Below are 27063 nucleotides of genomic sequence, written 5' to 3' on the forward strand. Positions count from 1 at the left end.
TTAAACTTAGTTCCTCTAATCTTGCTATGTTTATAACAAAAATATTATGTATTTCCTTTAAAAGGCATCAGTTCACTTGAAGAGCAGAATGCAGTAAATGGACCTGTTCAGATTGTCAATGTGAAAGCCCTTTACAGAAACTCTTGTTTTAGCGAAGACCAAATGGCCAAACCAATCAAGGCTTTTACAGCTGACTTTGTGAGACAGCTTTTAATTGGACTTCCAAATCAAGCTTTGGGACTTACTTTGTGCAGCTTCATCAGTGCTTTGGGTGTTGATATCATTGCTCAGGTAGAAGCTAAAGACTTTGGAGCAGAAAGCAAAGTTTCTGTGGATGACCTGTGCAAGAAAGCTGTGGAGCACAATATCCAAATTGGCAAGTTCTCGCAGCTGGTCATGAACAGGGCAACAGTATTAGCTAGTTCATATGATACAGCATGGAAGAAGCATGATCTAGTGCGCAGACTTGAAACCAGTATTTCATCTTGCAAGACCAGTCTTCAGAGAGTACAGTTGCATATTGCCATGTTCCAGGTAAGGCCACAATGAACAAAACACGTTTCTCTCCAAATTGTGTCTGTGGAAAGTGAGCTTAAATTACTGTGAGTACAAGAGCTTCTTTATTTTGTTGAATGAGCTGTAGAGTATTTTAATGGACTTGAAGTATTTTGGTTTTAAATTACTCTGCCAGTGTGTAAGGAAAAGAGGTGTTACAGCTTAGCTTCTTTTAAAGACTAGCTGCTTTATAAGGTTCAAGTGTGGAAAGGTGTACCTTTGGAGTCAATGAAAAAATTGCAGGTATTAAGTCATTTACTAGAAAAGAAGTTGTTCACTGGCTTCTTACTAGCAATGTTCCCCCATTCTCCTTTTTTCAAATAGACTATGACTTGAGGAGATTGCTTAAAACAGAGGTTATGCATTGCTGAACATCGTCTTACACCTTTCCCTCTAAGTTCTAATGCAGTAACTGTCCTCTTGCTCCACTGTTTGCCTTGTGACAAAATATAAATAGTAGTTGTATCAATTCTAAAAATGTTCCTCTGAGGCTTTAGTAAATGCCATTGTGCAACTTGAGCTCTATGCTGGTATCTAGTTGTATTATAGTATCATCGATCTTCATTTTGTAGTGATTTGGAGGTTAAGGGAAAGACTTTCTCCATGTCAGTTAATGAACCAGTTAACAGATTGGTAAGCAAAATGGTGTTTTAGTGCATCACAAAGGAATTATTTCTGATGATTGATGGATTTTCCTTTAGATAGGGAAGTGTGTGTAAATCACTCATAGTAAGTTAATGACTGATTAGTGGTATAGATATCCAAGCCAGCAAAGCATAGTTTACAGCTACTTATATAATTTAACACTTAACCATTTAAGAGTTCTAAGCATGCTGGTGTTGTCTCACATTTAGCCCTTTTAAAATGCCCTTACTTATCAAGTATACCAGAGTACTACAGTTACTGTTTGTAAAGCAGAGTATTTTGTGCTGAGAAATATGACTGATCAGGTGTTCCCATTATTTCCTTAAAGTGGCAGCACGAAGATCTTCTCATCAGTCGCCCACAAGCTATTTCTGTTACTCCTCCACCTCGTTCTGCAATTTTAGCCAGCATGAAAAAGAAACTTCACACACTCAGTCAGATTGAAGCTTCAATTGCAACAGTCCAGGTACTATTACCTTTGGGAGGTTTCTTCAGCAGTGTATTGGAATGTGACTTAACACAAATGGCAAAATTATCTCCCACCTCTGGATTATGTTCTCTCTCTTGCTATCGAACCACAAATTCAGTGTCATTTTCACTGATCTCTTATAAGCCTGTCTGATGTATACTGGTACATTGCTTGGTTTTTGCCATCTCACACAAAATATTCTTTCTGGAATATCACTGTTTCACAAGTGAAAATACGAGTATGTGAAAGTACTTTTCCTTCTGAAGGCTGATCATGCTCCTATTCTTTTTGTCTGATCTAGATCATCATTATTATCTTACTAAGTGTCAGAAGCTCCCTTTGTAGATCCAGGCTAATCAGTTATTTTGTGTGTTAAGGTTTCTGTGTGCTTTGGCTTGGCTCAGCTTTTTAGGCTTTTGGTTACCAGTAATATAGTATGCTTAATTGTTTAAATAATGCTTAGCTTCTTTAATTTTTATTTCCTTTTTAGTTGTCCATGCCTGTCCCCTGTTGCTTCCCAGCACACCCCATCACTACCCTCAGGCTTTCCTCCTGCCTCTTCCCTGGTGTACGTCCCTTCAGGAGCACAGTCCACTTTGGCAATAACCAAGCAGAGGGTTTTGCTAAGTCATCACCCCTGTTTTAGGGATGAGGAGCTGAGATACAGATGTACTCTAGTTTTCCCTGCTCTTGCAGGGGGGTTGGCCTAGATGATCTTTTGAGGTCCCTTCCAACCCTTGGGATTCTGTGAAGTTACTGTTTGTAATAGTTTTTGAAGATTATTTGTAAAATAATTCAGGACTCCTATGATTTTATGTAATTTTTAGTCTAGAAATGTGATTACTTTCTACCTGCTTTTGGTTTGGGGGAGGGGGGATGGGTTCTGATGTGTTATAACCTAGACAGGTGACTTTATTTCCATAACAATCAAATCCAGTTGTGAAGTGTGCTGAAAATAGACCTTTAAAGAGTGTAAGATAACATTTGTCAGTCATGAGTGCCACATTCTTTTCTATATATGGGTGTAAGAGCGTGCCTGCATGTGATACATGCATAATCTTTTTTTTTGAGGTTAGGCAGTTAGGCTTAAGATTATGTATATCTGTATGGTTTATCTATATCTGTGTGTGTGTGTTTTGGTCACCAACACAGGAGAAACTAGCAGCACTTGAAGCAAGTATTGAGCAGCGTTTAAAATGGGCAGGAGGTGCTAATCCTGCACTGGCACCAGTCTTGCAAGATTTTGATGCCACTATTGCTGAAAGAAGAAACCTTGTACTGAAAGAAAGTCAAAGAGCAAGCCAGGTACTGTACAGCAGTATGGTACTATTGACTTTTTAAGTGTGTTTATTCTGTATTTCCTACTGGAGATTTATGTAGAAGACATTCTTCCTCCTCAGCATCTAAAGAGCAGACATAAATAACCTAATACTTCTGGGAATTTCACTTAAACCATTATGAATAACCTCTGGGGGGGTTGCTGCAGGGTTGGATGACCCTGAAATGATACTGCTACTGTAACAGAATAGCTTTACTGTTGTATTTAAAATTGTCCCTTCTAAGGGCATGTGTTTAAAATTGTCCCTTCTAAGGGCATGGAACAAATGCAATTTGTGTAATAGCAAGTTTAAATGGAATAATTTTTCTCACTTGCTTTGATTTTCAGGTCACTTTCCTCTGCAGTAATATCATTCATTTTGAAAGTTTACGTACTAGAACAGCAGAAGCCTTAAATCTTGATGCTGCATTATTTGAACTTCTCAAACGTTGTCAACAGATGTGTTCTTTTGCATCACAGTTCAACAGTTCAGTCTCTGAACTGGAACTTCGACTGCTTCAGAGAGTGGTAAGTAAAGGTCAAAGCAAAATATATAACATTACAGAATCATTATAATCACGAGTTCCCAATTTTGACTTTCATTCTAAATGTTATGTATCCCTTCTAATGGGTCATGCATTACAGAGTTTATTCCATCAGCTGCTAAACGCTTGGCAGTAGCATTCAGACAGTAATTGAATTTTATCTTTGAATACAGATACAAAGGTGTTTCTGCTATTTTTAGGGCACTGGTCTTGAACATCCTATTGGCAGCTCTGAATGGCTTCACTCAGCTCACAAGCAGTTGACCCAGGAAATATCTACACAGAGGACAGTGCAAACAGAAAGAGAACAGCAAATAGAAACAGTTTGTGAAACAATTCAGAATCTGGTGGATAGTATTAAAACTGTGCTCACAGGTCATAACAGACAACTTGGAGATGTCAAACATCTACTGAAAGCTATGGCAAAGGTATGCCTAAAACTTCGTTAAAGTTATCCCTCAAACCTCTATAGTTCAAGGAAAAATAACACTTTAATGATGTACTTTTTAGAGTGTCTAGAAACAGGGAAACGTGTTTATGGAGTTCAAGACAAAATTCATTTCACCTCTAAGAATTTATAAAGCTTTATTTCTAGAGTTAGGCTGATCAGGCTTTGGCTGAATTAAACCTTTTCTCTCATCCAGGAGTTGAAACAGTTTCTTTTGCATTTACAAATCCTCTTGGGTTTTAATCAGCAAAACATTTGATCTTTTACAGATTTTTTACAAATTTCTTGAAGTGTAACTACTGAAAATTGTGGATCTTTGTAGTCAAATAACAGAGGGGCTGCAGAGGTTAAGAAATGCTCAGCTTTATTCTCTTAGCCAAAATATAACAAACAGTTAACCTTTTTTACATGTCTTTGTTACAGGATGAAGAAGCAGCTTTGGCAGATGGTGAAGATGTTCCCTATGAGAATAGTGTTAGGCAGTTCTTGGGCGAATATAAATCGTGGCAAGATAATATTCAGACAGTTTTGTTTACATTAGTTCAGGTTATGGGTCAAGTCCGCAGTCAGGAACATGTTGAAATGCTGCAGGAAATAACTCCCACCTTGAAAGAACTAAAAACACAGAGCCAAAGGTAAGAAAGTCATCTTCTGGGAAAAGGCATGCTGCTTGCCTATCTACCTGTACATGGCAGAAACACAGCCAGCACAGGGGTACCTACTTGGTACCCTGTCTGTCTTAGAATTCATTCCGAGTCTTAGAATGCAGGAGTCTTTTTGCAGAATTTGACTTTTTGAGTTTTCAGTAAGGCAGATAGTTGCATGAATATTTATCAACTCCATTGTTTCCTAGTGTCTACAATAATCTGGTGGGGTTTGCATCACCCTTAGTCACGGATACATCAAATGAATGCTCAAGCCCAACGTCAGCTGCTGCATATCAGCCAACCTTTGCTGCAGGTAATACTTGAAAAAGTACAAGCATTCAAATACCAGGAATTTATATAGCGAGGGGGTCATAACTTTTAAATCTTGAAATACAGACAATCTCTATAAGATTATAAAAGCCTGTAAAATTAAAGCTATTGACCATGCAGTAGTGAATTGAGTGGCTGTTCTAGCCTTTGAATAGCCTTTTGAGAACTGGATTCACTCCACAAAGCCCAGAACACATGGAACACATTGTCACGTATATCAACTGAATGGTGATTTCTGTTGAAATCAATACTAAAATGTATGGTGGCCTTGAAATCAATCCAGAAATCCTGCAAGGTCATTCAAGCAAAATGTTCATGACTTTACAGTTAAAACCACAAATTTTCTCATGAGCATGGATTTCTTTCTATTTAAGGATTATTCTACTGTCCATATTTGGGCTAAGCACAAGTTCCTGATTTCTATCAGGAGCAAGAACTGCATTTTCTAAGTGCCATACAGAATGACAGAATTAAATGTTTTGCAGTGGAACAAAATGTCTTGTTTATTAAGTGAAGGAAATCAGGAAACGGGAAGATTTAAGAGAGAAGAACTGGTGCAGAGTTTAAAGTACAATTTAAAATGCATTTGTACACAAGTCCCAATAGCTGCATTTGATACACTTTTATTTGTGCTTTTTCTTGCATCTATAATATATTCTTGAATAACTTCTTCACAGCTGTACGTAGCAACACAGGGCAGAAAACTCAGCCAGAGGTGATGTCGCAGAATGCAAGAAAGCTAATTCAGAAAAATCTTGCCACGTCAGCAGATACTCCTCCGAGCACAGTCCCAGGAACTGGCAGAAGTGCTGCCTGTAGTCCCAAAAAGACAGCCAGGGACCCTAAAACAGGAAAAGGTAAATACAGGGCTAAAAAAACCCCAAACAAATAAAAAAATTCAAAGCTTTAGCTAAAAAACCCCATCACTGACAACAGTGAAAATCCCCAAACACCTCAGTGGGTTTCTGTGCAGGAATGTAAAATTGAATAGATTTTATTTTGTACCTTTAGCCGTGCAGGAAAGGAATTCATATGCAGTTAGCGTGTGGAAGCGGGTCAAAGCCAAGTTAGAGGGCCGAGATGTGGATCCCAACAGGAGAATGTCTGTTGCTGAACAGGTGAGTTCAAAATAGTGAAATTCCAGTACTGGTCTTCACTTTAAATGTTTGGTAGAAAGCACATGTGTGTGGATGCTGAAGTATGCAGATTAAAATCCTACTGTGAATGGGGCATCCCTTCCAAGGTATGTGATTTATATTCCAGTACAAATCAAGGTATGCTGCTGCTTTCTTTTATTTATATAAATCTATGATACAGAAAACAAAAGCATTTGATAAACTTAAGAATTTAATAAAATTGCCTTTTGTATGTCAGTAAGCTAACAAATGTTACACAGCTGTTGATATCCAGGCAGAACAGGCGATCTGTACCGCTGTCTAAAAGACAGAACTTATCTGTGCTTTTTGGCATAACACAGCCACACTCGTGACTCTGGGAGGCTGAGTCAGGGGACCCAGATGCCTATGTGAATTTGAGAACATTGTGACTATCTTCAAGATAGGGGCAGTGAATGAGATGTGTGATCTTGGTCTGCCCCTGCAGTATAAATTCCTGTTTCTTATGTGGACTACACAGTTATGCGAGATTTACAGTTACTATAGATCTCTTCTCGCTGAAATTCTGTATTTGCAGATGACTCAAATTTTAAGATCACTGAAACACTTTAAAAAATCTGGCTTATTTATAATTACTTGTTTGACCTTCTTAATAGGTTGACTTTGTGATTAAGGAAGCAACTAATCTAGATAACTTGGCTCAGCTGTATGAAGGTTGGACTGCCTGGGTATGAGTAGGGAGAAAGCAGATCAGTCTGGTTCAGCGAGGTCAGACATCCACCAGAATCAACTCGGCCTCAGGCATCCATAGCCGCACCACAGTCGGTGGTGATGCATACTGGGGCTTAATCTGAGGAAACCTAGGAAATCTCGGTGCACTGGGAAGTGAATCCTGCAGGATAGCTGCACTCAGGGATACGCTAAACACAATGGTCTGCAACCCCCACAGTCAAGGGTGAAAGCTCACCGCTTGAGCAACACGGTTTGTCTTTCTGCTACGGAAGAACTGCAAACGTGTCTGGGGGTTAGCTGCAGAAAGAAATCGGGATGCTACAAACCGCAGAGTGATTTGGAACTCAATTCCACCTGACCCTGTGAACACTTCAGGAAACACCGAACCCTGGTCAAAGAAAAACAGAAAAAATGGGCCATGAAGAAATCACAGCAAGGGAAGATTTGATGCATTCAGATTCTTGTTACTCTTGTTGCGTGGCAACAGTGCTGGTTGAGTTGACCAGTTAGTACGGGAAAAGGCTACAAATGTACACTTCAGAAATGGACTGAAAGCGAAGAGCTGTACATCAGATACACGCCGCATTGGAAGAACTTCTGAGATAGAAGAAAAAGCCTTTCTTCTCTTCTCCCTTTCCTCTTTCCTTTCTTTCCTCCCTCCCAGCCTTCTCTTGCATATACCCCTCTTGGCTTATTCTTGTAGGTTAGGCGTACTTCCAATATACTTTTCATTTCAATCCTTCTACTTCACAGTTTAGTCAAATTTACCAACTTAAATTTCATTTGGTAAACAAATTTTCCAAAAGCACTGAAAATATGGAACATCAATGATTACTTATGAGTTGGATGGTCAAATGCAAAGTGTAGTTTTGGTTATTTTGAAGTCATCTCTGTGATTCTATTATGTACAGTTTCTCCAAATTGTCGCTGTGCATTTAAAAGTAATGAATCCTACAGGCATTTGATTTAATGTGCACTTCCCTCTGCTTGCAGTGTACACTTTTTTTGTAATTCAAATTGTCCCTCCAATCTCATTCTACTGTGATTGCTGTAGTTTCTTTCGTACAACATAGCTAATCCAATGTAATCTTTACCTTTTTAAAAACCAGGATAGAGTATCTAGTAGAGTTTTACATTGTTGATGACAGATAAACAATAAAGTGATGTTCTGGTGGAGGTAGAGTGATACGCTTTTTACTTCACTTTCCTAATACTTTTAGGTCACACTTGTAAATTACAACACTTCAGTTCCCAGGGGTATATGTATAATCCAAGAAATGAAGGACTCTCCAATTTTTGTTCAACTAGATCTGTAAAGATATCTGCAAAGCAATTTTCCTTTGCCATATTACTTCTGTAGATGGTTGTTCAATAATGCATCCACAGTGACTCTTCCACCAGTTTTCTGCTTGGTTGGGTGTTTCAGTCAATTCTGCACTCAAAGTGTGATTATGGTCAGAAAAGTCTCTCTAAAAATGGCATCTCCTTACTTAGATCAATGTCCTGCTTGTCTGCCAGTTGTTTTCAAGTGGGACGTGTAGGAGAAGGCAGCTTCCTTTTCTTAGAGCAAACCAACCTACCACAACTCAGTAACAACCGCAGAATCTTACGGGTGCTGATAGCTAAAGAAGCGCACACTGGTGTTCTCAACCCAGGTAACTTTGTGTAGCTGCATATAAAATGTTTCTCTTTTGTAAACTTGGGGAGTTCATTATGCACAGTTGTTGAAAAAACGATAGACATGGGAAGATTCTTTATGCCATTTTAGTCACTTTTCAGAGTAAAACACACTTTAAATACAGCATTTTTTCAATCAGAATACAGGTATTAAAGGATTTGAGCCAAGCCCTCTACTGACGTAAAACTAATTTAACTGAATGGATTTGCAGCAGTTCATCTGAGTAGAAAGCTTGGCTAGTAATTTTCGGATGACATAAAGTAACACCAGGCAGAAATAATAGCCAAACTTGTATTATTTTCAGTATTTGCACTATGCTGACTGTTCTGCCTCCTCAGTAGGTCTTAGAATTCACTTTCTCCTCTGTTGCCAATTTTTTGTGGACATGCACTTTGAAGTGTGAGGATTTCCAGCAGACACATGGCCTTTTTTGCATTCTGATTGCCTGATTAACTCTATGGAAGTCACAGGCTTCATATCTAATGATACCCATGCAAATGCATTCCACTGCCATTGCTTCCTGAACCCTCTGCCATCCACGTGCTGCGAGAAAGAAGGTGTTTGCATGTTGCATTGAAGAACATTCATATGCAGGACAGGACACTTGACACTGTCAGTTCTTTTTACTTTTCTCTAGTTGATAACCTTACGAGCAATCTGTTTGGAGCACCATAGACAAGAGTGTATTCTACATGCTGTTTTATGTCTTGGAAGCTGGGGGGAAGGGAGGGGTAATGCACTCACCTGTGGCTCATGTATTATACCTCTGCTATCCAGAAATGAAACACTTGTGTGGAGATGGGTTCTTACTGCATAATTTAATAAAGTTTAAAAAAAAAGAATATGTATCCATAATTTCCTTGTATGCAAAACTACTGTGGTTGAGAAAATTATGGGGGAGATTGAAGTGCCTAACACAAACGAATACAAAATAAAGCCCAAACTGAGTGCGCCCTCAGCAAGTTAGCCGATGACACCAAGCTGTGTGGTTCCGTTGATACGCTGGAGGGAAGGAATGCCATCCAGAGGGACCTTGACACACTTGTGAGGTGGGCTTATGCCAACCTTATAAAGTTTAACCATGCCAAGTGCAAGGTCCTACACCAGGGTTGGAGCAATCCCAGGCACAGCTAAAGGGTGAGCAAAAAGGAAATTCAGTGCAGCCCTGCAGAGAAGGACTTGGGGGTGTTGGTTGATGAGAAAATGAACATGAGCCGGCTTCAGTGTGTGCTTGCAGCCCATAAAGCCAACTGTATCCTGGGCTGTATCAAAAGGAGTGTGACCAGCAGGTCAAAGGAGATGATCCTGCCCCTCTACTCTGCTCTCATGAGACCTCACTTGAAGTATTGTGTGCAGTTCTGGTGTTCTCAGCATAAAAAGGACATGGAACTGTTAGAACAAGTCCAGAGGAGGCCACGAGGATGATCAGGGGACTGGAGCACCTCCCATATGAAGACAGGCTGAGAAAGTTGTGGCTGTTCAGCCTGGAGAAGAGAAGGCTGTGTGGAGACCTCGTAGCAGCCTTCCAGTATCTGAAGGGGGGCTGTAGGGGTGCTGGAGAGGGACTCTTCATTAGGGACTGTAGTGACAGGACAAGGGGTAATGGGTTAAAACTTAAACAGGGATTAGATTGGATATAAGGAAGAAATTCTTTACTGTGAGGGTGGTGAGGTGCTGGAATGTTTTGCCCAGGGAAGCTGTGAATGCTCCATCCCTGGCGGTGTTCAAGGCCAGGTTGGATGAAGCCTTGGGTGATATGGTTTAGTGTGAGGTGTCCCTGCCCATGACAGTGGGGTTGGAACTAGATGATCTTAAGGTCCTTTCCAAGCCTAACTATTCTATGATTCTAAATTGGAGCAGGATTCTACAGATTTCTAAATCTGCATAGCTAATGTTGAAGCAAGAGCTTACCTGCTGAGGCAGTAGCAGGACCATTGGCTTTTGTGTGCTGACAAGTTTTTTCCTCATAGATGTTGACAATGTGGTCAATTGGCACAGTCTTGGTTAAACCTAAGATGCAGGTTCTGTGCATGGATCTTGTGTATTAAATTAGATTGCATTAGTTAATGGTATTTTTTAAAAGATAGTGTGTTTCTTCTAAAGGTAAGGTTACTTTTTTTTTTAAACTGAGTCATTTTCATTTTTTCTGCAGTAATAGGGAATTCTCTAAAACAACATAAATCTAGAATCAGATCTTTGTCAAACCATTCGCTTAATGCCCAGTTTGCACCTGATGTTTGCCTGCCGTGAATGCCAACCCAGGGACCATGCTATAAACTCATGTCTCAAAGTCACATTCCAAGTATGCTCATCAGTTTTAAGCTGTTTTCTTCTCCCAAGTATACAGGCTAGTGGTTGACATACTCTTAACCCTTTGAAAATCCAGTTACTGCTTTACCTTCTCTTCCCGCTCCCCTTTTGTAATGCCTAGGAGTGAGCACTGCTCTACCAAACACGTTGCTGGGATGTGCTAAGTGGAAGTCCTTATGTTACTTTGCTGGAATTGTGGCAGTATCAAGTTATTATAACTAAATTGGAATGTGTACAGTTAAGAGAAATTATCTTGGTACTTTGCAGGGGCTCCATGATCTGTATTTGCTTTGCAAAAGTTGGTTCTGCCTTCAGAATTAGTGTATTTAGGTTGAAAAAATAGACAGGATGTTACTAATAGCTGTAAGAGACTCGAGTCTCCTTTATAAATCAGTCAAAAGTCAGAGGGAGATAGTTCTTCAAGGAAGAATGAGATGTCTGTAAAAGGCCGTGCAAGGTTACCATGCACAGGCAGAGGAGTATTTAATTGCACAGACCCTGTGGGTGACACCACGCAGCACTCTCCACCCTTCAATAAACTGATCGATAACATTTATTCTGTTGCTAACTGTGGGATGTCCGAATGGAAAGCACTGCACAAAAACATCCCATACTGGAGGGGACTGGAGACGTTAAAGCTCCATCTTTCTAAATGCTACATTCCTGAAGGTTTATCTGCTTCAAATATTCATCAGTGCCCTGTGTCAGGTACATTTGGCGATTCTGTTTTAGCTCACTGAAATACTTCAAAGGTTTTGGGTTTTTTTTTTCCTCTTTTTTTTTTTGCAAAATTTTCCTAAAATTAACAGACATCCCCCTTTGTACATTAAAGAATTGGACTAGCAAAGAAGTTTCAAGATGATACCTGCCACCCATCTTTTTCTTTCTTAACACAATTCCTAGTTATGTGCATATATTTTTATTTAGTGGAAAATAATTATTTCTCAGTAGACTCTTAGCATTTTAAAGAATTTAATTGAAAATACAGATATTACATAAAACTACTGTTGTACGTACTTAAATGCATAACTGATCAGAACAATTTTGCCATTCATCAGACTAATGTTTTGTGAATGGCATAAGAAAGTTTGACATGCATTTGTTATATTAGGTGTGATGAATGGGTGGAGGTTTAATGTGAAATCTGTGTCTCTAACTGCACACAGCGATTAAACTGCTCCTTTTAGAGGTGCTTTGAAGTTAGCTTGGTCATTTACATTTCTGTGCAACTGCTAAGTGAAAATCTCAGCAAAGAAAGAATGCATCACACTAGCATGACCCGTGTCATACATTAAAACATACAGAAAACAATTGGATTTCGCAGCTCAGGTAATGTATGGGAGGTGATGAATAGGTTTTTCCACACTCTTTAGTTACTGTGATTACCATTCTCTGCCCTCCACATTAGGGCTCTGATTTTAACAACCAAATTTATAAACATATACATGCATATGTGTGCCACACAGCTTTTATCCACACTGTGCTGCAAACGGCCTGGCTGCCCAGCAAGCGAGGAGCCCTGCGCTGCCCTGTTCTCGGCAATGCAACCATCCGTCTCCACTGATATTTCTGGGAGGAGGAGGCATCCTGTAGTGCACGCTCTTCCCTCTGCCCCTCCAAGTTATGGAGGAACACTTAACATGAAGGAACTGCACCTCTGTGGACCCTCTAGGGTAGCAGATGCCATAATTGGTAGGCTGGTTAGGGAGCTGGCATTTGAAAGAAGATCATGAATCTGACCATGGCTCAGGGTGATGGAAATACCTGCTGTTTTCATGGGTAAGTGCTTCTGGGTTTGTGGTCACACAAACGGATGAAGCCAGGAGCTGGCTGGTCATATTGAATAGCCAGAGAAGTGGCTTCTGCCGGATGTTGCAGATACCCCTAGAAACAGCAGTGCATCATGCTTCTATGTCCATGCTTCCTTAAGTCTAATTGGAGTTATTGCTGGCATCACTTTCTTATGAAATTAGCTTTTTTTCAGCTTTGCTGTGGTAAACTTACAGATTTCAAGGGTGGCCTCCACCATTTTTAAGTACAAAATGGTACACAAAACTACTCTGAACAACATGTAAATGAATTTGGAAGCTGTTCAGTAAGCTATCTTATAAAATCTTATACGAGTGTGAAAAGCACCTTATAAAAGGTCAGGCTCCTCAGTCCAGACATGGTTTTGCTTTTACAGTGTCATCCTTAGTCCTTTTTTACCTCTCCATCAAGCTGGTGAGCTGGGTTGGAAGAGTATCGCACTTTTGGTGCCAGAAATGATAAGGCATTTTCTTTGTCCTCAGCTGGGAATCGCATGCATGACATCCTGGGGGCTGTGATGAAGCTCATTGACATGTCTGCCTGAAACATTTAGAAAGCTGAGTCAGGAAACATTTATATCCTGGTGCTTTCCTCCTGTGTCTATCCCTGTGCTGCTGCTGCTGCTTCTGTAATAAGCAAGCGAGCTATGGACAGACGGTAATTATCAGGGTAGGTCAGGCAGCGGTTGGGGCTGGAGAACCTTCCTCTGGAGTCATCTCACCCTTTTCCTGTGTGCTAATCTGGAAACCTTGTACCCAGATTCTTGTCTGCAGCTGACTCCTCAGTCATGTGTAATACAGCAATACTTGTGCTGGAAAACCAGGTATTTTTAAGGAAAAGGGGTTTAAGCAAAACCTCACGTCAAAGAAAGGTTGCTGGTGAGGGCCTCCGGTGCTGTTACTTCAGCAATAACGGGCTGTTGGTTAGCCTTAAAACACTCTCGACCTGAAGGTTCAGTCTCGTTTGTAGGACACGTACACTTACAATGCATGCCAAGAAAAGGGAACATATTTTTAGACAGCACATCTTCTACTTATTTTCAACCCAATAATCACACGTTCGGTTATATGCGTCAGGTTTATTTTTACATAAAAGCATTATCCGTTCATGTCCCGGCGGGGAGGTGACTGTTACCGCCGCTGTCAACGGCCGGCTGCTGGCCCGCTCCCCTCGGCCGAGGCGGCGGGTGGGCTTCCCCACGGCTCCACAGGTAACGCCCGGCCCGGCCCCGCCTCAGCCAGGCCCCAACGTCCGCTCCAGTCGCATTGCGACGGAGGGAGGGGGAGGAAGCGTGGAAACCCCGCGCTGATTGGACATTTGTCGCTATTTGAATCCCACCAGCCAACCGGCTGCCGAAATGGCGCGGTTGGAGCTCTGCGATTGGCTCGTGATGAGTTTAAAGAAAACCAATCAGGATGCGGAGAAGAGCCGTGGAGGATATAAAAGGCTGCTGCGCGCAGCGGCGCAGGAGGGCGCGGTCGGTTTGTGGGGTTGTTTGGATGATGAGCAAGATGGCGGAGGATAGCAACAACAGCGTCTACCAGCTGGTGAGGGCGGGCGGTGCCGGCAACACTCGTCCCTTTTGCGGCGGGGAACGTGCCCTGCCTTCTGGTGGCTGGGCAAGGGTTGGCGGCCGCTCGGCCCTCCTGGTGCTGGGGGAGGTGGGGGAGCTTGGCCTACCTGCGCCGTAGCTGCCGGTGGCCGCCTCGGCTCCCGAGCTAGAGAATCGCAGGGGAGCTGCCTCACGGCGCTCGGGTTTGCTTCTCACAGCTCTCGCAAGGGATCGGTTTGTGCCCTAGGGCCTGGCGGGGGCTGGGGTTGCCTAGGTTGCACTGTGCGTGTGCTTGGGAGCTGGACGGAGCTCATCGTAACACCTGGCTCTACCTGATGTGCAAGGCTTGCGCTAAATATTCATGTCTCTATGTTTTAGCATTCTTTGGCAGCTTTACAGATGTTTAGGTGGTGCAGGAGACTCGTGGGAGTTGGATTATTAGCTTCAATACGTCAGGGTGGGCTTGAATACTTCAGTGCTTAAATAAATACAAGGGTATGTGTATTGGTTGCTGTTATGGTAAACCGCTACCATGGGACAATGACTACGAAGGCATCTGAAGGGTTGGAGAGGGGCAGCTTTTGATGGCGTTATTGGTGGGTGCCGCACTCTGCAGTCTGGAAGATGACCAGGAACCTGCCAGGAGCAGGGGGGTCGAAGAAAGGTTCGAATTTAAACAGAAACAGTGTGCAGAGCTGTATTGTCAAAAAAAAAAACATAAAGGGATGCCCTTTTCGAGGTCTATTGAGTTCATATTCTCAGAGGCTTTTATGTTGTTTGATTAATGAAAAAGCACTTTTCGTAGCTGGGCCCTGGAACAAAGGTGGTGTTGGCAAAAGCTGATAAGTTTTCTCTGTGTGGCCCAGTGGGAACTTATAATTGTGGTCTTTTAGGCAGGCAGACGCTGCTGTTAATAATGTTGTTATATTCCAGCCTGTTTTCCATTAAGTTTTCTGTTAGTTGTGATGTTAAAAACGGACACACAGAGGTAATAAATAAAGAAAAAGTTTGTTGTAAAATGTTTTCTGGAGAAATGCAGCTCCCCCTGCCCCATGTGACAGTTTGTGTCAGTAACATGAATGAGACAGGAGAACTGGAAGGTGTTCAGCAGGATGTCAAATAGTTTTCTACTTTTTCTTTTGTCCTCAACTGAAATTTCAAATAGTTTCCAGTAGTGTCACACAAGAAAACTGCTTTAACATGATAGCTGCACTCAGCTGTCCTTGTTATTCTAGTGGAGTCAGGCTTCTTATCTGGGTTAAGTGACAATGAAACCTGTTCTAGCTCTGTACAGCACATGTGCAGGTCTTAGGCAGTGATGGGTTCTGTTCATGATTACCTGAGTCTTTTAATTCCTGAGATACACCTTTTTACCCTGAGGGGAGACTATTAAGCTATGTTAAATGTGGAGCACCTCAGGTGAGCTGCTTAGCAAGCTGATGCCAGAGCAGATAGGGCCTCCTTGCAGATGTCTGGGAAGGACTAATTTATGAAGGGGGTTTAAAGGCTGCCTGGTCTTAGGCAACATATGGAAAAACTTTTGTGCAGTCCACTTGCATTCAGTTGGATAAAAACTCAGAATCCACAGTTAAGTTACCCATCTTCTACATAATAAAAAATTGCTGTTGGATAGCAACTAGAAAGCTTCAGTTTAATGTGGTAGAGTTGGCTTTAAAAATGCATACATTTAAAGTAGTTTTCATGTTGTAATTTTCCAGATGCTGACTCTGAAAACTTGAGAGGTTTTTATATAGACCTTAAAACTTTCTGCTAATCAAGGAGGAGAGGAGGGAGTACAGTAAATGGGAGACTAGGGGAGAAAACACGTTGGCAAAATCTGGGTGGAGGTATCATTTGGTCTAATAACATGCTGCTGCTTTGTTAGGGTCTTGACTATTTTAAAGAATCACTGCTGTGATGTAATAACTTAGTGCAAAACTTAGAACCTTATTAGTAATAAAGTTATTCAGAAAAGTTTGTGACTTGGGTCTTTAATTATGACTTTTTAAGTTACTTGGAGTGTGGGAATTAATATGATACTCTGATTAGCAGTAATTGAGTTTTCTCTTTCTGTGTAGGCTGCTGAAACGGCCAGCTTGGAAGAGCAGTTGCAAGGATGGGGAGAAGTGATTTTGATGACTGATAAAGTTCTTCGCTGGGAGAGAGCCTGGTTCCCTCTGGCGCTGATGAGTGTTGTTTCCTTCTCTTTTCTGTAAGTAGCTTGTGAAGAGAGCCTAGAACACCATTGCACTTTCATGGCTGGCAGCAAGCCTACTAAGTAAATTAGTAAGACAGTTTTAAAGCCTGAATAGGAAGGCTTTTACTCCACACACATTCAGAAACAGAATCTGAACTTTGTTAAAAAAAAAAAAAAAAAAAAAAAAACTTAAATATTGAGACCAGGAAGTAAAACGAATCCCATCCAGCTCAGAGGGAGGGGAGTGCTTTCTGTGAAAGCTGTTTGCCAGCAAAGGTTGCTCTAGTTTTTACCACACTCAGCTGTATGTCCTTCCTCAGTGAGTTCATATTCCTGCTTCTTAGTGAAATCTTGTTTCCTCCTTTGGCTTTTTCCCAAAACCAATGGCAATATCATCATGGAGAACTTATTTCCATAAGGCAAGCACAGGTTTGTTTACATTCTCTGTCCTGTCCTTTGAGAAAGGAGGAAAAGGAAGGACTGCAGGTAACTTTAAGTCAACAGTATGGGGGGATTCTCCATCCACGGATTGGAGATATAGAACTGGCTTGCTGGAGGCACTTGTACGTGCTTTTACATTACATGGTAGTAGTCAGGCTGAACTCAATCTGCCTTGTACAAATAAGTGTCCATGCCAGCTGTGCAATTTGCGAGTTAAGTGTGGCTTTGGAGTAAGAAGAGGGGACCTGCAGAAATAAATGCTGAACCAGGTGAGGCAAGGGATAATCAGTCTTCAATCTAATCAATCTTCAAGCTAATCAAAATTTATGGTCTTCAAGGGTGGTGAGGAGGATAGAAATCAAATGAAATGGAAAATTGCATGAACTTCAGGATATCATGTTACAAATGCTGTGATTATAGCAGGAAAGATCACATGTTGAGTAATACTTTGAGGAAATAGAACTAATTTATATTCTGAGTTGGTACTTCATCAAAAATAAACTTGAACATTCAGCACATTTAGCACTGTGCAAAATGTATAGAAAGGCTATCCCTACAATGGAATGTGTTGTTTCTTTTTTTACTCCAGTGTTCAGAAAGCTCTGTTAAGTGCAAATAAGTAGCATAGGGCACAGTTGAGCATTCAGAGACACTTGTGAGATGAGCTGGTTCTTGTCCACTATACATACTGCTGTATTTGAGTGATGCATACTTAATACATGACAGCACAACACTGTCCTAATTGGAGATTTATGGCTGCCTGTCCAGAACAGGTTTGGTTAGCTCTCACAGGTGAGACAGAGCAAATGACAACCTGTAGTGGATCTGATTTCTGTGACTTACTTAAGAACCAGCAAGATGGGAGGTTTCATTCTACCTGGTTATTTTATACGTTCACGCACTCATCGCCCAGTCAGTGTTGACTTCACTAGATGTCAGCTTCTGAGAGAGCAATGGTGATGAATTTTTGCTTGTACCAAACTTCATACTGTTCTTGCTGTATTGCAGCATTTTTTTACCTAACACTTAAAAAAAATGAATCTGCTTTTCATCTATATTTCTCTGTAATAGTGCTGAAATACTTGAACATCTTTTTATTAGAGATAAACAGAAAATTTGCTTCTATGTTGGGAAAGAGGGTAGGTCTGCTGTTTGCAGTCCTGAGCCAGTCTGAGGAGGTGACTAAATGTGTCTTGCATTTAGCAGTCTGAGATTTAAGAAATCATTTGTTATCATCTTTCTGTAGGATGATCTACTACGTGGACCCGTCAGTTCTTTCAGGAGTCTCCTGTTTTGTTATGTTTCTCTGTTTGGCTGATTATCTTGTTCCTGCTCTTGCACCTAGAATCTTTGGCTCTAACAAGTGGTGAGGAAATAAATGAATTTAAACAGCTTCTTGAGTGTAAATAAATTATGAACTTCATAAAATTGGATGTCTGACTTACAAATACCAAATAAATACTTTGTAGAGTCATGGTAGTAAGAAATCTGCAATCTCTATAAAGTATGAAGTGAGAACACTAGTAAAATGTTCATTCTTATGTGCTGTAACTAAACTTTGAGTTAGAATTAAGTTAGAATTTTACTATATTTGCTTTAAGATGTCTCGTGGATAAATGTTCTTGTCTAATAATGACCTAACATAAAAGCCATAGTGATACAGACTGGTGTCAGGTGTGCATCACACTGGTATCAGTTTTAGATCAATGATCTATTGGTTTGAATGGGGTCGATCCTGGGGAGTTGATTTGAGCATCAGTGTGCAGAAGAATTACGTGGGCAATTGCATTATAATCCTCAATATAGATGCATATAAAACTAAGCAAAGCAAATGCCAGGATATGTACTAGGTAACTTTTTTACTGATTGAAAAATACCATGGGAGATTTTTTAAATTTCAGGTGAGATCTTAAATTCTTATTTTGGCTTTTTTTTTTTTTTCCTTAACAAAAGGACTACAGAACAGCAGCAAAGATTTCATGAAATCTGCAGCAGTTTGGTGAAATCTCGTCGCCGAATTGTTGGCTGGTGGAAACGTCTCTTCACACTGAAGGAAGAGAAGCCTAAAATGGTATTGAGTGCCAGGAGTTCATCTCTCTTGTTTCAAGGTTTTGCTTTTCCTAAGTGTGGCAAGGGACATGATTTGAATTACCAGTTTATTCAGATAAGAACTGGTATGACTTGATGCCAGTCACACAGCTTATTCAAACCTGGAGTGGCAAGATACATGACTTTAAACTTGCAATACTGTGCAGTTAGGTGCATGCCCTTGATATATTAAGATAAAGCTGAACTGTGCTGCTTTGGATAGGTTAATTTTTGGAAACACAGCTTGATTCCAGCGTACACAGGCTGTCAAAAAAAAAATCAGATCTTGCTGATGTTTCATTTTAGGTACATGAACTCTATTTAGTTTACTGTCCTGAAAGCACCTTCAGGTACTATGTGAGGCTGAGGTTGTGTCAAAGAGGGTGGCATAGTCTGACTCTTAAGGGATGTGTGGACAGAAAAGAACTGCCATGCCTTAAAACTGATGATCTGAAAATAATGAGACCATACAACTGTAGACTCTGTAATGTCAGTTTTAACAAGCCTGTGCATAGCATCGCATGTGGAAGAGTCGAACTTCGTTAGTTTTATATGTTGAAGTGTTGCTGAATACTGAAGGGAAAAGCACAGAATTCCCAGCAGGTCTGTGATGACTGTTCCCTTTTCACTTTTTAGTACTTCATGACCATGCTTTTTTCTCTTGCTGTGGTTGCCTGGATTGGACAGCAAGTTCACAATCTCTTCCTGACCTATCTTATTGGTAAGTGTGCAGCATGCAAAACAGAAATAACTTTTGCTGGCTAACTGAAATGGTGTGAGGTGGGTAGAAGCAGTTTTTGATTGAGTATGGTGATTTTGTGTGGGGGGTCTTACTTACTTTTTTTTTTTTAGGGTCATATTTTTCCATTTAATGGTTTAAGGGAATCACAGGAATTGCAGGTAACAGAAGCTTGTTAAAGGACTTAAGTAATTCCCTTTTTTGTTTTTGGGTTTTTTTTCCCCCTCTCTAGTAAGTTTCCTGTTGCTTTTTCCTGGACTGAACCAGCATGGAATCATCACAAAGTATGTTGGAATGGCAAAAAGGGAGATTAACAAACTTCTCAAGCACAAGGAAAAGAAAAATGAATGAAGACTTAACTGCTGTTCACTCTTGTGAAAGGTTTCCTGGGGAACAGTTTTGGGAGTTAATGTATAATTTCAGTAATAATTGTATTGCTCACTGGCTTCTGTTTTTTTTTTTACTGGCTCCCTGATGAAGTGAAAATGTCACTGTAGCAACTGCTGTGGGTTTGTGTCTCTTGCTGTTCTGGTGGGGTTCTGCAGCCTGTGGTTGATCTTGTGTGAAAGATCCTGTCTGTTGATGTACAGAGCCTGTTCAGTGTCTTCACCAAACTAGGAAGCCCCGTGAATAAACACCCCACTTGGCAAACAGCTGAATTGTAATGTGTGATAGCATTTCTGTAGCTGTCTTCAGTTCACTGATCATTAATCTGTGGCTACAAGAACTATGAAAGACTTAAAGTTCTGAAAGTTAACTTTTGTTGGGAGGTTATGACTACTGATCCTTGTGGAAGGGGGGACCATTAGCTGAGAAAGGCTGATAGCTGAGGGTGTGTACTCAAAATTGGTGCAAGAAGGTGATCCTATTGTCTCACTGAACCTGCTTGCTTTTTTTTTGGCTGCATATACCGAATGTGTTGAACAGGAGTCTGGAATATAGAAATCTGTAATTCAGTTGTTTAGCTGTAGTGTAAATTTCAACCTGTTGCACTGAGACTGTAGGAAAATGAGTTAAGGTGTGTGTTGCTTTAACAGCTGATTGTTTGAAAACCTGCTGTTGTTATGGAGCCATGTAGCATGTTTGGTTTTATGAATGTTGATGTCTGTAAACAAAATCAGTTGAATATGCTAGGGTTGTCTCTGTAAATAAGCCTGTCTGAACCATTTGTGCTTTTCTATGACCTCTCTCTCCTTTTTTAAAAAACTGAACTTTTTTTCTTTAAACTGCTCCAACCCGTGTTAATATTTTAAAAGTTTACTGTTCTAAAATGAACTCTTCTCAGTGTCCATTGTAACTGTTCAATAGGTAAATACAGATTAAAGAGAAACTTCTTTAAGTACTTTGTGCTTTTCGTGAAAAATACTTCTTTCGTTCATGTGGTGTTTTAGTACTGTAAGGCACTGCACACACCTTGTGCTTGAAATCGTTCTCTGTGAAGAGCAGAGCTACTGTCAGCTGTGGCAGGAGGCTGGCAGCTCCTGCTGCAGAGGGGGAGGGCTCTAATGTCACCCGTGGCTGACTGACACCGGTACCAGGGGTGGGTGTGAGCACGTTGGACCAAACGGGTGAACCTTGCGGTGGATCAGGACCGCGGGAGGTGCAATCCTGTTCCTCCAGCTGGAGCCTGCGGCCCCCCCCGACCCCGCTGCGTCCAGCAGCCGCCAAGCGTCCTGGTTGCTATAGGAACCCGGGCAGTGGCGTCGCTCCGGAAGTGCGATTCGCAGCTCTCGGCCAATGAGGATGACCGCACCCGGTGAGAGCTGCCACCGGACTGGGAAGCCAAGTCTCGCGATAGCTCGCGTCGCTCCGCGCGCCACCCCGCGCCCATGGCTCTCCCATAATCCCGCGCGGGTTCCCGGCCTCTTCCTTTTCCGCCATCTTGCTGCACCGGTGAGTGGGGGGTGGTGCTGGGTCCCGGTTGCTATCCGCCGCCTCCCGGCCCCATCCGAGCCTCGCGGCCGCCTCTGACCGCCTCGTCCGGGCCGTGAGGGTGCGCCCGACCGGTCCCACCCGTTTTGAGCCGCCGGCGCCTTCCCTTTCGCGCTCTAGAGCCCGCCGAGTGGAGAGGGGGGGGAAGTATCTTCTTGCCTGTGGCTCCGCTCTCCGCAGAGATGAGGGGCGGGAGCAGTGGGGCGGGGGCTGGCGTGGCAGCCAGACCCGGGCCGGGCTGGGCAGGGCTCGGGGGAACTTGACTGTGGAGTCTGTGGACCTCGGTGAGTGAGGACCGTGCTGCCTGGGAGGAGGTAGCGGCGGGCTTGGGGAGCGGGCGGCGTGCGGGGCCCTGGGAGAGGAGGCGGCCCTCAGGGCCGGGGTCTGGCTGCACTCGGGCCCTGGGCAGCAGTTAGCGAGGTCTGGGAGTCCTTGGGTCAGTGGTGAAAGCTTCATGTGCTGCAGGACTTGGCCATCTCTGTAATGGCCCTGTGGCCCCTGTGAGGAGCACCGTCATGGCTAGGTCTGGCAGTGCTCAGGCTCTCTGGCAGGGCGACAGTACCAGGGCATGGCGTGGCCTGTGGTAGTCTGGGGGCTCTTGGCTTTATCACGAAAATTAAAGAGTTGAATCCCGGTTTCCCTTCTCAGAGTGCTGTATTGTGTATGCATCCTGCAGGGTTATTGCAGATAAGCAAGCTGAGCAGTATCTGTTTAATAACAGCTATGAACGAGTTTTAGGGCTAATATTACATAGCTGGCTTTTAAAGTCCCAAACGATTCACCTGTTAAAGGTGTCATACCCAAAAATGTTGTTTGGATGATGGTTTTTAAATGTTTGTGCATGCTCATAAAGCCAAGTAGGTGTGTTAGATTCCCTGACTTGTCATGATAGTAGCAAATCCTCTTGAGCAGACCTGAGTGTGTGGTTTAACCTGCTTTTTAGCCTAAGAGAGCTTTTTAAGGTTTAATGTAACTTCCTGTCAGTGTTACATGTTTTAGGTCTAAAATTAGACTTTTAAGAGTTGTGCTGGAAGGCTGATGTCCATAACTGCCTCTTCTCTTCCCTGTAGGCACCATGGTGCGCATGAACGTTCTAGCCGATGCTCTCAAAAGCATCAACAATGCAGAGAAACGTGGGAAACGCCAAGTTCTCATTAGGCCGTGCTCCAAAGTAATCGTCCGGTTTTTAACTGTGATGATGAAGCACGGTAAGTGCGGAGTGTGCAGCGCTGGCTTCTGTCATGGTTTCTGCAGGTGCTGTTGTGTTAAGGGGATTTCTGGCTAAAAGGTCGAGATGCTTGAACTAGTTTTGTACAACACAGTTACATTAATGAGTTGTATTAACGTAGCTGAATGTTACATGTTTGATTTATCTGTTTCATCTTTTGTAGGTTACATTGGCGAATTTGAGATAATTGATGACCACAGAGCTGGGAAGATTGTTGTCAATCTCACAGGCAGACTCAACAAGGTAGGATTTGTCTTTGTGAATTCAGTTCTCTAGAAATGTGTCTTTATTTTAATTGCCTGTGTGCTCCAGTTCTGAAAGGGAGGTCATATTTATGGGATCCATATAAATTAGAGTAATCTGGGTGTTACCAGTGATTACCAGATGCTTGTTAATTTTTCTGGATTCATAATGGTACGGGTGACTAGTTAAATTTCTTTTAAACGCTGAATATGCAGATATATTGTCAGGGAAGTTTGCTTGCAAGTGTGCTGTGTTTCTCTCTCTTTAAGGGCTTTCTGGCTACCTAGTGAGTTCTCACTTTCTTTGATGTTTAAGGTGTCTAGAAGACTCTCTTTAAGAGATAGGAACTGAGCTGCTTTCCGATTGATGTTTGATACCTGTAAGTGCTGAGGATTCAAGCCTTTCTCCTGCCACTAGATGGGCTTTGCTTGTAGTTGAGGGAAAGTTGAATGTTGTGTTAATGTTTGCTTTTTAAGTTCTGGGGCATCTGAAGTATTCGTGTATGTTTTGGATTTATTTTTCTTTTTAATGCTTTTGTCTCAAACTACTGAGCTGTCTAGTTCTGTGGTGACTTGCTGTGCACTGTGGTGTCTAGTTAAGCTATTCAAGTTAGAGATGGCTCTTCAGGGAAGAAATAAGCAAGATTAGATATTGGGTAAAAATTCCTTACTTTGAGGGTGGTGAGGCCCTGGCACAGGTTGCTCAGAGAAGCTGTGGCTGCCCTGTCCCTGGCAGTGTTTAAGGCCAGGTTGGAAGGGGCTTGGAGCAACCTGGTCTAGTGGAAGGTGTCCTTGCTCATGACAGGGGTTTGGAACTGAATGAGCTTTAGGGTCCCTTCTGACCCAAACCAGTTCCATGAAAACTAATTGGTCAGGGCATGTTGGGGGCTATCTCCATGACAAAGTTGCAGGTGAACATTGCTTGACTGTACTATGCAGAATTCTGATGCCACTGAACTTCCTAGTGGTGTGTGTCTGTAAAATAAAATATGTCATTTGAGCATCCTGTTGCCTGAACTCCTGGGATAATTTGTAACAGATCTTCTGGAGTGCAGCTGGATAGAATGTTTCTCTCAAAAGCTGCAATAAGGGAGCAGTTGTTTGGTTCAGAAAAATGTTCCTCAGTGCAGGAAGGTGTGCTGCTGTTCTGTTTTTGGGGAGTTCCTAAGATAGCTGGAGCCCGCAAGGTTACTGGAGGCAGTAGGAGCGGTTGATTAGAATATCCCTGAGCAGTTGCAGGATTTCTGATGATACAGGATGCTTAATAATCCTCAGTGATTTGTAATATGCTTTTGTGCTCTCCCAGGTTTAGCCATTATTAGTTTAGCTTCAGCAGTGTAAGCGTAAGTCACTCTTAAGTGAAGAGGAGGAGGTTGTAAGGAGTTAGGGCTGTTAAGGAAGTAACAGCTGAGTAATTGTGAGAGAGTCTTGACTTACCTGAGTGGAAGTGCCTGTGTGTATTGCGGGTAATGGAGCAGACTTCTTAGTACTCTGATCTTCTGCTACCAAAAATATTTTAATTGCAGTTGTTAAATTCATTTATCCAGTGAATGGGAATGACAAATGTGCAAATCCAGTTCATAAAGTTCTTCAGTTTGTAATGGCGTTCTGTTTTACAGTGTGGTGTAATCAGTCCCAGATTTGATGTTCAGCTGAAGGATTTGGAAAAGTGGCAGAACAACCTGCTGCCTTCACGTCAGTTTGGGTATGGAGAAGAATTAAATCCCTGTTGTACATAAAAATAATGTGTGTTTTTTCTTGTGCTTTAATACTGTGTGAATGAGACCTGCCTGACACCTTTCCTCTCTCATCAGTCTGGAGGTAGATACCAGTACAAAAATCAGTCTTCCATATAAATGCTTTTTTCAACCCCTTTTAAAGGGCACTAAAACTAAGCAAGGCCCTGTTTTTGCTTGGCTTTGGTAAATCCTGGTCTCACCAGTTTTGTAGTTCAGTGGGAAAATGGGACTTCTCTTACACATTCCAGTATCAGAAAGGAGCCTAGAAGGATGCAGAAGAGGGACTCTTCATCAGGAACTGTATTGATAGGACAAGGAGGAATGGGTTTAAACTTAAGCAGGGAAAGTTCAGCTTAGATATAAGGAAGAAATTTTTTACTGTTAGGGTGGTGAGGTACTGGAATGGGTTGCCCAGAGAAGTGGTGTATTGCTCCATCCCTGGCAGTGTTCACGGCCAGGCTGGACAGAGCATTGGGTAGCATGGTTTAGTGTGAGGTGTCCCTGCCCATGGCAGGGGGGTGGAACTAGATGATCTTAAGGTCCTTTCCAACCCTAACTAATCTATGATTCTATGATTTTAATTGTAATAACGGCCATATACAGAAGGTGGGAGGAGTTAATGTAAGTTACCAGGTCTGTGGAAGTAAGTTTCATACTAGTTCAAATTAAACTTCCTGATTGTGTATAAATGGATATCAGGTGATGAGAGACTCTGAGCCTCTGTTAAACAAACCTCCACAACATAGAAAATCCTCCTGTTGTGCAGTGTATTTTGCTTTCCCAAAATTCACCTGAGTCAAATACTGGGAAAGCAGAATAGTGTTTGTAGTGGTGGGACAAGAGGTTCTCGGACCTGAAGCAATATGGGTGAAGTAGGCTGGTAATCCGGATGTTGGTGTTAGCAGTGGCAAAGGCTGCTTCACATGTCAGTCCTGATCCAGGTACTCATCTTTGCTCAGAACATGGAGAGGCATCGTGTTCTGAGTTGAGGAGCTGTCTGCTACAATGGCAGCTCTACCTACTCTGAAGAAAAATGTCTTTGTAAAATAGAATTAGATTTTGTCTAGAAACTGTAGAGTTGTTGCTACTGCAAGAGCTGAATACAGTGGGAATGTGCAAGAAAACATCTTGCGGAGACACAAATACTTGGAGAACAAAAGGCTATAGGTATTTCTTACACACTGCAGAGTTGTACTTGTGAGAGGAATTTCTTTGTTATTGTCTGATAACCTGACCTTACTTCCATTAGTCCCTTTCTTAGAGAAACAGATGTTGCTGTTGTGTAATGAAAATTATAGACATGACTATACATACAGAAATGAAGTTAGTGTTGTCAGCTCAATATGAGCGTAGGACAGAACCATAAACTGAACATTTTGTTCTTTGTTCACAGGTACATTGTTCTGACAACCTCAGCTGGCATCATGGACCATGAGGAGGCTAGGCGAAAACACACAGGAGGCAAAATCCTGGGATTCTTTTTCTAAAACTTGTAAAAAAAGAGGATACTAATAAATTGTTCAAAAGGACTCTGGTGTTTCCAGTCGGTATTTTAATGACTTCAGACACTACCTGTGCTAGTGTTTGTAACAGACAGCTCTTCAGTAGTGCTCAAGTTCCAGCTTCAGAGGACGTTTGGGTTCCATACCATCCCTGGTCACAACTTTTATTTCTGTTAACGGTATAACCTACTTCTAATAGTTACAACTTGTGGCTCAGTTACAGGTTGCTGTGCAGAATGGCCTCCACAGGGGAGCTCTTGTCCTAAGCTATGTACTCACTGTTATGCTGTGGGGTAACCTCTCAGGTGCTAGGTATGTGTGACTCCAGCTACATATGTGAGACTCTGTAGTTTCACCTGTTGGCGATAATAGAAGATGCCTTGCCAGAAGGTATTTCCTGGTTACATTTGAAAAGGTTATGAGATGTAGGACTTTAGGATAATTAAGATGGTTGAAGCTTGAATTCAGATCACAAACTGCAGCTAAGGAGTACTGGAGAGGTGGATTTTTTTCTCAAGATTTCTGCTTTGAAAGTCCTTTGAAGCAGGCATAATGGGGTAGTTGCTGTGCAGCTGCTTTGCATGTTGAATGAAGGTGTCACTGTTAAGTTTCTGGAGTGGGACAGTAAGGATGCCTGAGCTTGCATGTATTGAGTATTTAGTATTGAATGAGTTGCTCTTTGTTTCAGGCAGCTGATGCATAAGAGTGTAATGTACTCAATACAGAAAAATCAACACCTTTCAAAGCAATACAAGAGCAGGTGACGGGCTGAAGAGCTGCATGCAGATGGTGTGGAATGGGG

The 27063-nt window shown here is 42.0% G+C and overlaps 3 protein-coding genes across 4 annotated transcripts in view; all 3 read left to right on the forward strand.

Annotated features, from left to right (window-relative positions):
- Positions 1–7980, forward strand: part of SMG1 (SMG1 nonsense mediated mRNA decay associated PI3K related kinase) — a 66508-nt gene extending 58528 nt beyond the window's left edge. Inside the window, exons 54-63 of the mRNA XM_034065245.1 lie at positions 65–534; positions 1529–1666; positions 2822–2974; positions 3336–3515; positions 3733–3960; positions 4404–4615; positions 4834–4940; positions 5635–5814; positions 5969–6075; positions 6729–7980. Of these exons, the coding sequence (XP_033921136.1) occupies positions 65–534; positions 1529–1666; positions 2822–2974; positions 3336–3515; positions 3733–3960; positions 4404–4615; positions 4834–4940; positions 5635–5814; positions 5969–6075; positions 6729–6806 (1853 nt within the window). The 3' untranslated portion in view covers positions 6807–7980. The remainder of the gene's footprint in view (positions 1–64; positions 535–1528; positions 1667–2821; positions 2975–3335; positions 3516–3732; positions 3961–4403; positions 4616–4833; positions 4941–5634; positions 5815–5968; positions 6076–6728) is intronic.
- Positions 7981–14040: 6060 nt separating this feature from the next.
- Positions 14041–20957, forward strand: ARL6IP1 (ARL6 interacting reticulophagy regulator 1). The gene is made up of 6 exons (XM_034065301.1): positions 14041–14148; positions 16232–16365; positions 18038–18157; positions 18745–18862; positions 19516–19600; positions 19851–20957. Exons 1-6 carry the CDS (start codon positions 14101–14103, stop codon positions 19967–19969), a joined length of 624 nt encoding a protein of 207 aa, XP_033921192.1. The 5' UTR covers positions 14041–14100; the 3' UTR covers positions 19970–20957.
- Positions 20958–21420: 463 nt separating this feature from the next.
- On the forward strand, positions 21421–26288 carry RPS15A (ribosomal protein S15a). 2 transcript variants are annotated; one of them, XM_005143391.3, is made up of 5 exons: positions 21421–21511; positions 22621–22758; positions 22942–23021; positions 24640–24725; positions 26153–26288. In XM_005143391.3, the coding sequence occupies exons 2-5, from the start codon at positions 22626–22628 to the stop codon at positions 26244–26246; spliced, it is 393 nt and encodes a 130-aa protein (XP_005143448.1). In that variant the 5' UTR covers positions 21421–21511; positions 22621–22625; the 3' UTR covers positions 26247–26288. The 2 variants fall into 2 exon arrangements, with proteins under 2 accessions (XP_005143448.1, XP_033921538.1); XM_034065647.1 differs by lacking the exon at positions 21421–21511 and adding an exon at positions 21816–21834.
- Positions 26289–27063: the final 775 nt, after the last annotated feature.

This window comes from Melopsittacus undulatus, chromosome 8 (genome assembly GCF_012275295.1).
Source record: "Melopsittacus undulatus isolate bMelUnd1 chromosome 8, bMelUnd1.mat.Z, whole genome shotgun sequence".
Lineage (NCBI taxonomy): Eukaryota > Metazoa > Chordata > Aves > Psittaciformes > Psittaculidae > Melopsittacus > Melopsittacus undulatus.

Excerpts from the sequence above, each read along its gene's own strand:
- ARL6IP1 (XM_034065301.1), top strand. The coding sequence starts at position 14,101 with ATGATGAGCAAGATGGCGGAGGATAGCAACAACAGCGTCTACCAGCTG. Across the intron at positions 18,158-18,744 it reads ATCTTTGGCTCTAACAAGTG|GACTACAGAACAGCAGCAAA; the intron begins GTGAGGAAATAA and ends CCTTAACAAAAG. Across the intron at positions 18,863-19,515 it reads AGGAAGAGAAGCCTAAAATG|TACTTCATGACCATGCTTTT; the intron begins GTATTGAGTGCC and ends TTCACTTTTTAG.
- RPS15A (XM_005143391.3), top strand. The coding sequence starts at position 22,626 with ATGGTGCGCATGAACGTTCTAGCCGATGCTCTCAAAAGCATCAACAAT. Across the intron at positions 22,759-22,941 it reads AACTGTGATGATGAAGCACG|GTTACATTGGCGAATTTGAG; the intron begins GTAAGTGCGGAG and ends CATCTTTTGTAG. Across the intron at positions 23,022-24,639 it reads TCACAGGCAGACTCAACAAG|TGTGGTGTAATCAGTCCCAG; the intron begins GTAGGATTTGTC and ends TCTGTTTTACAG.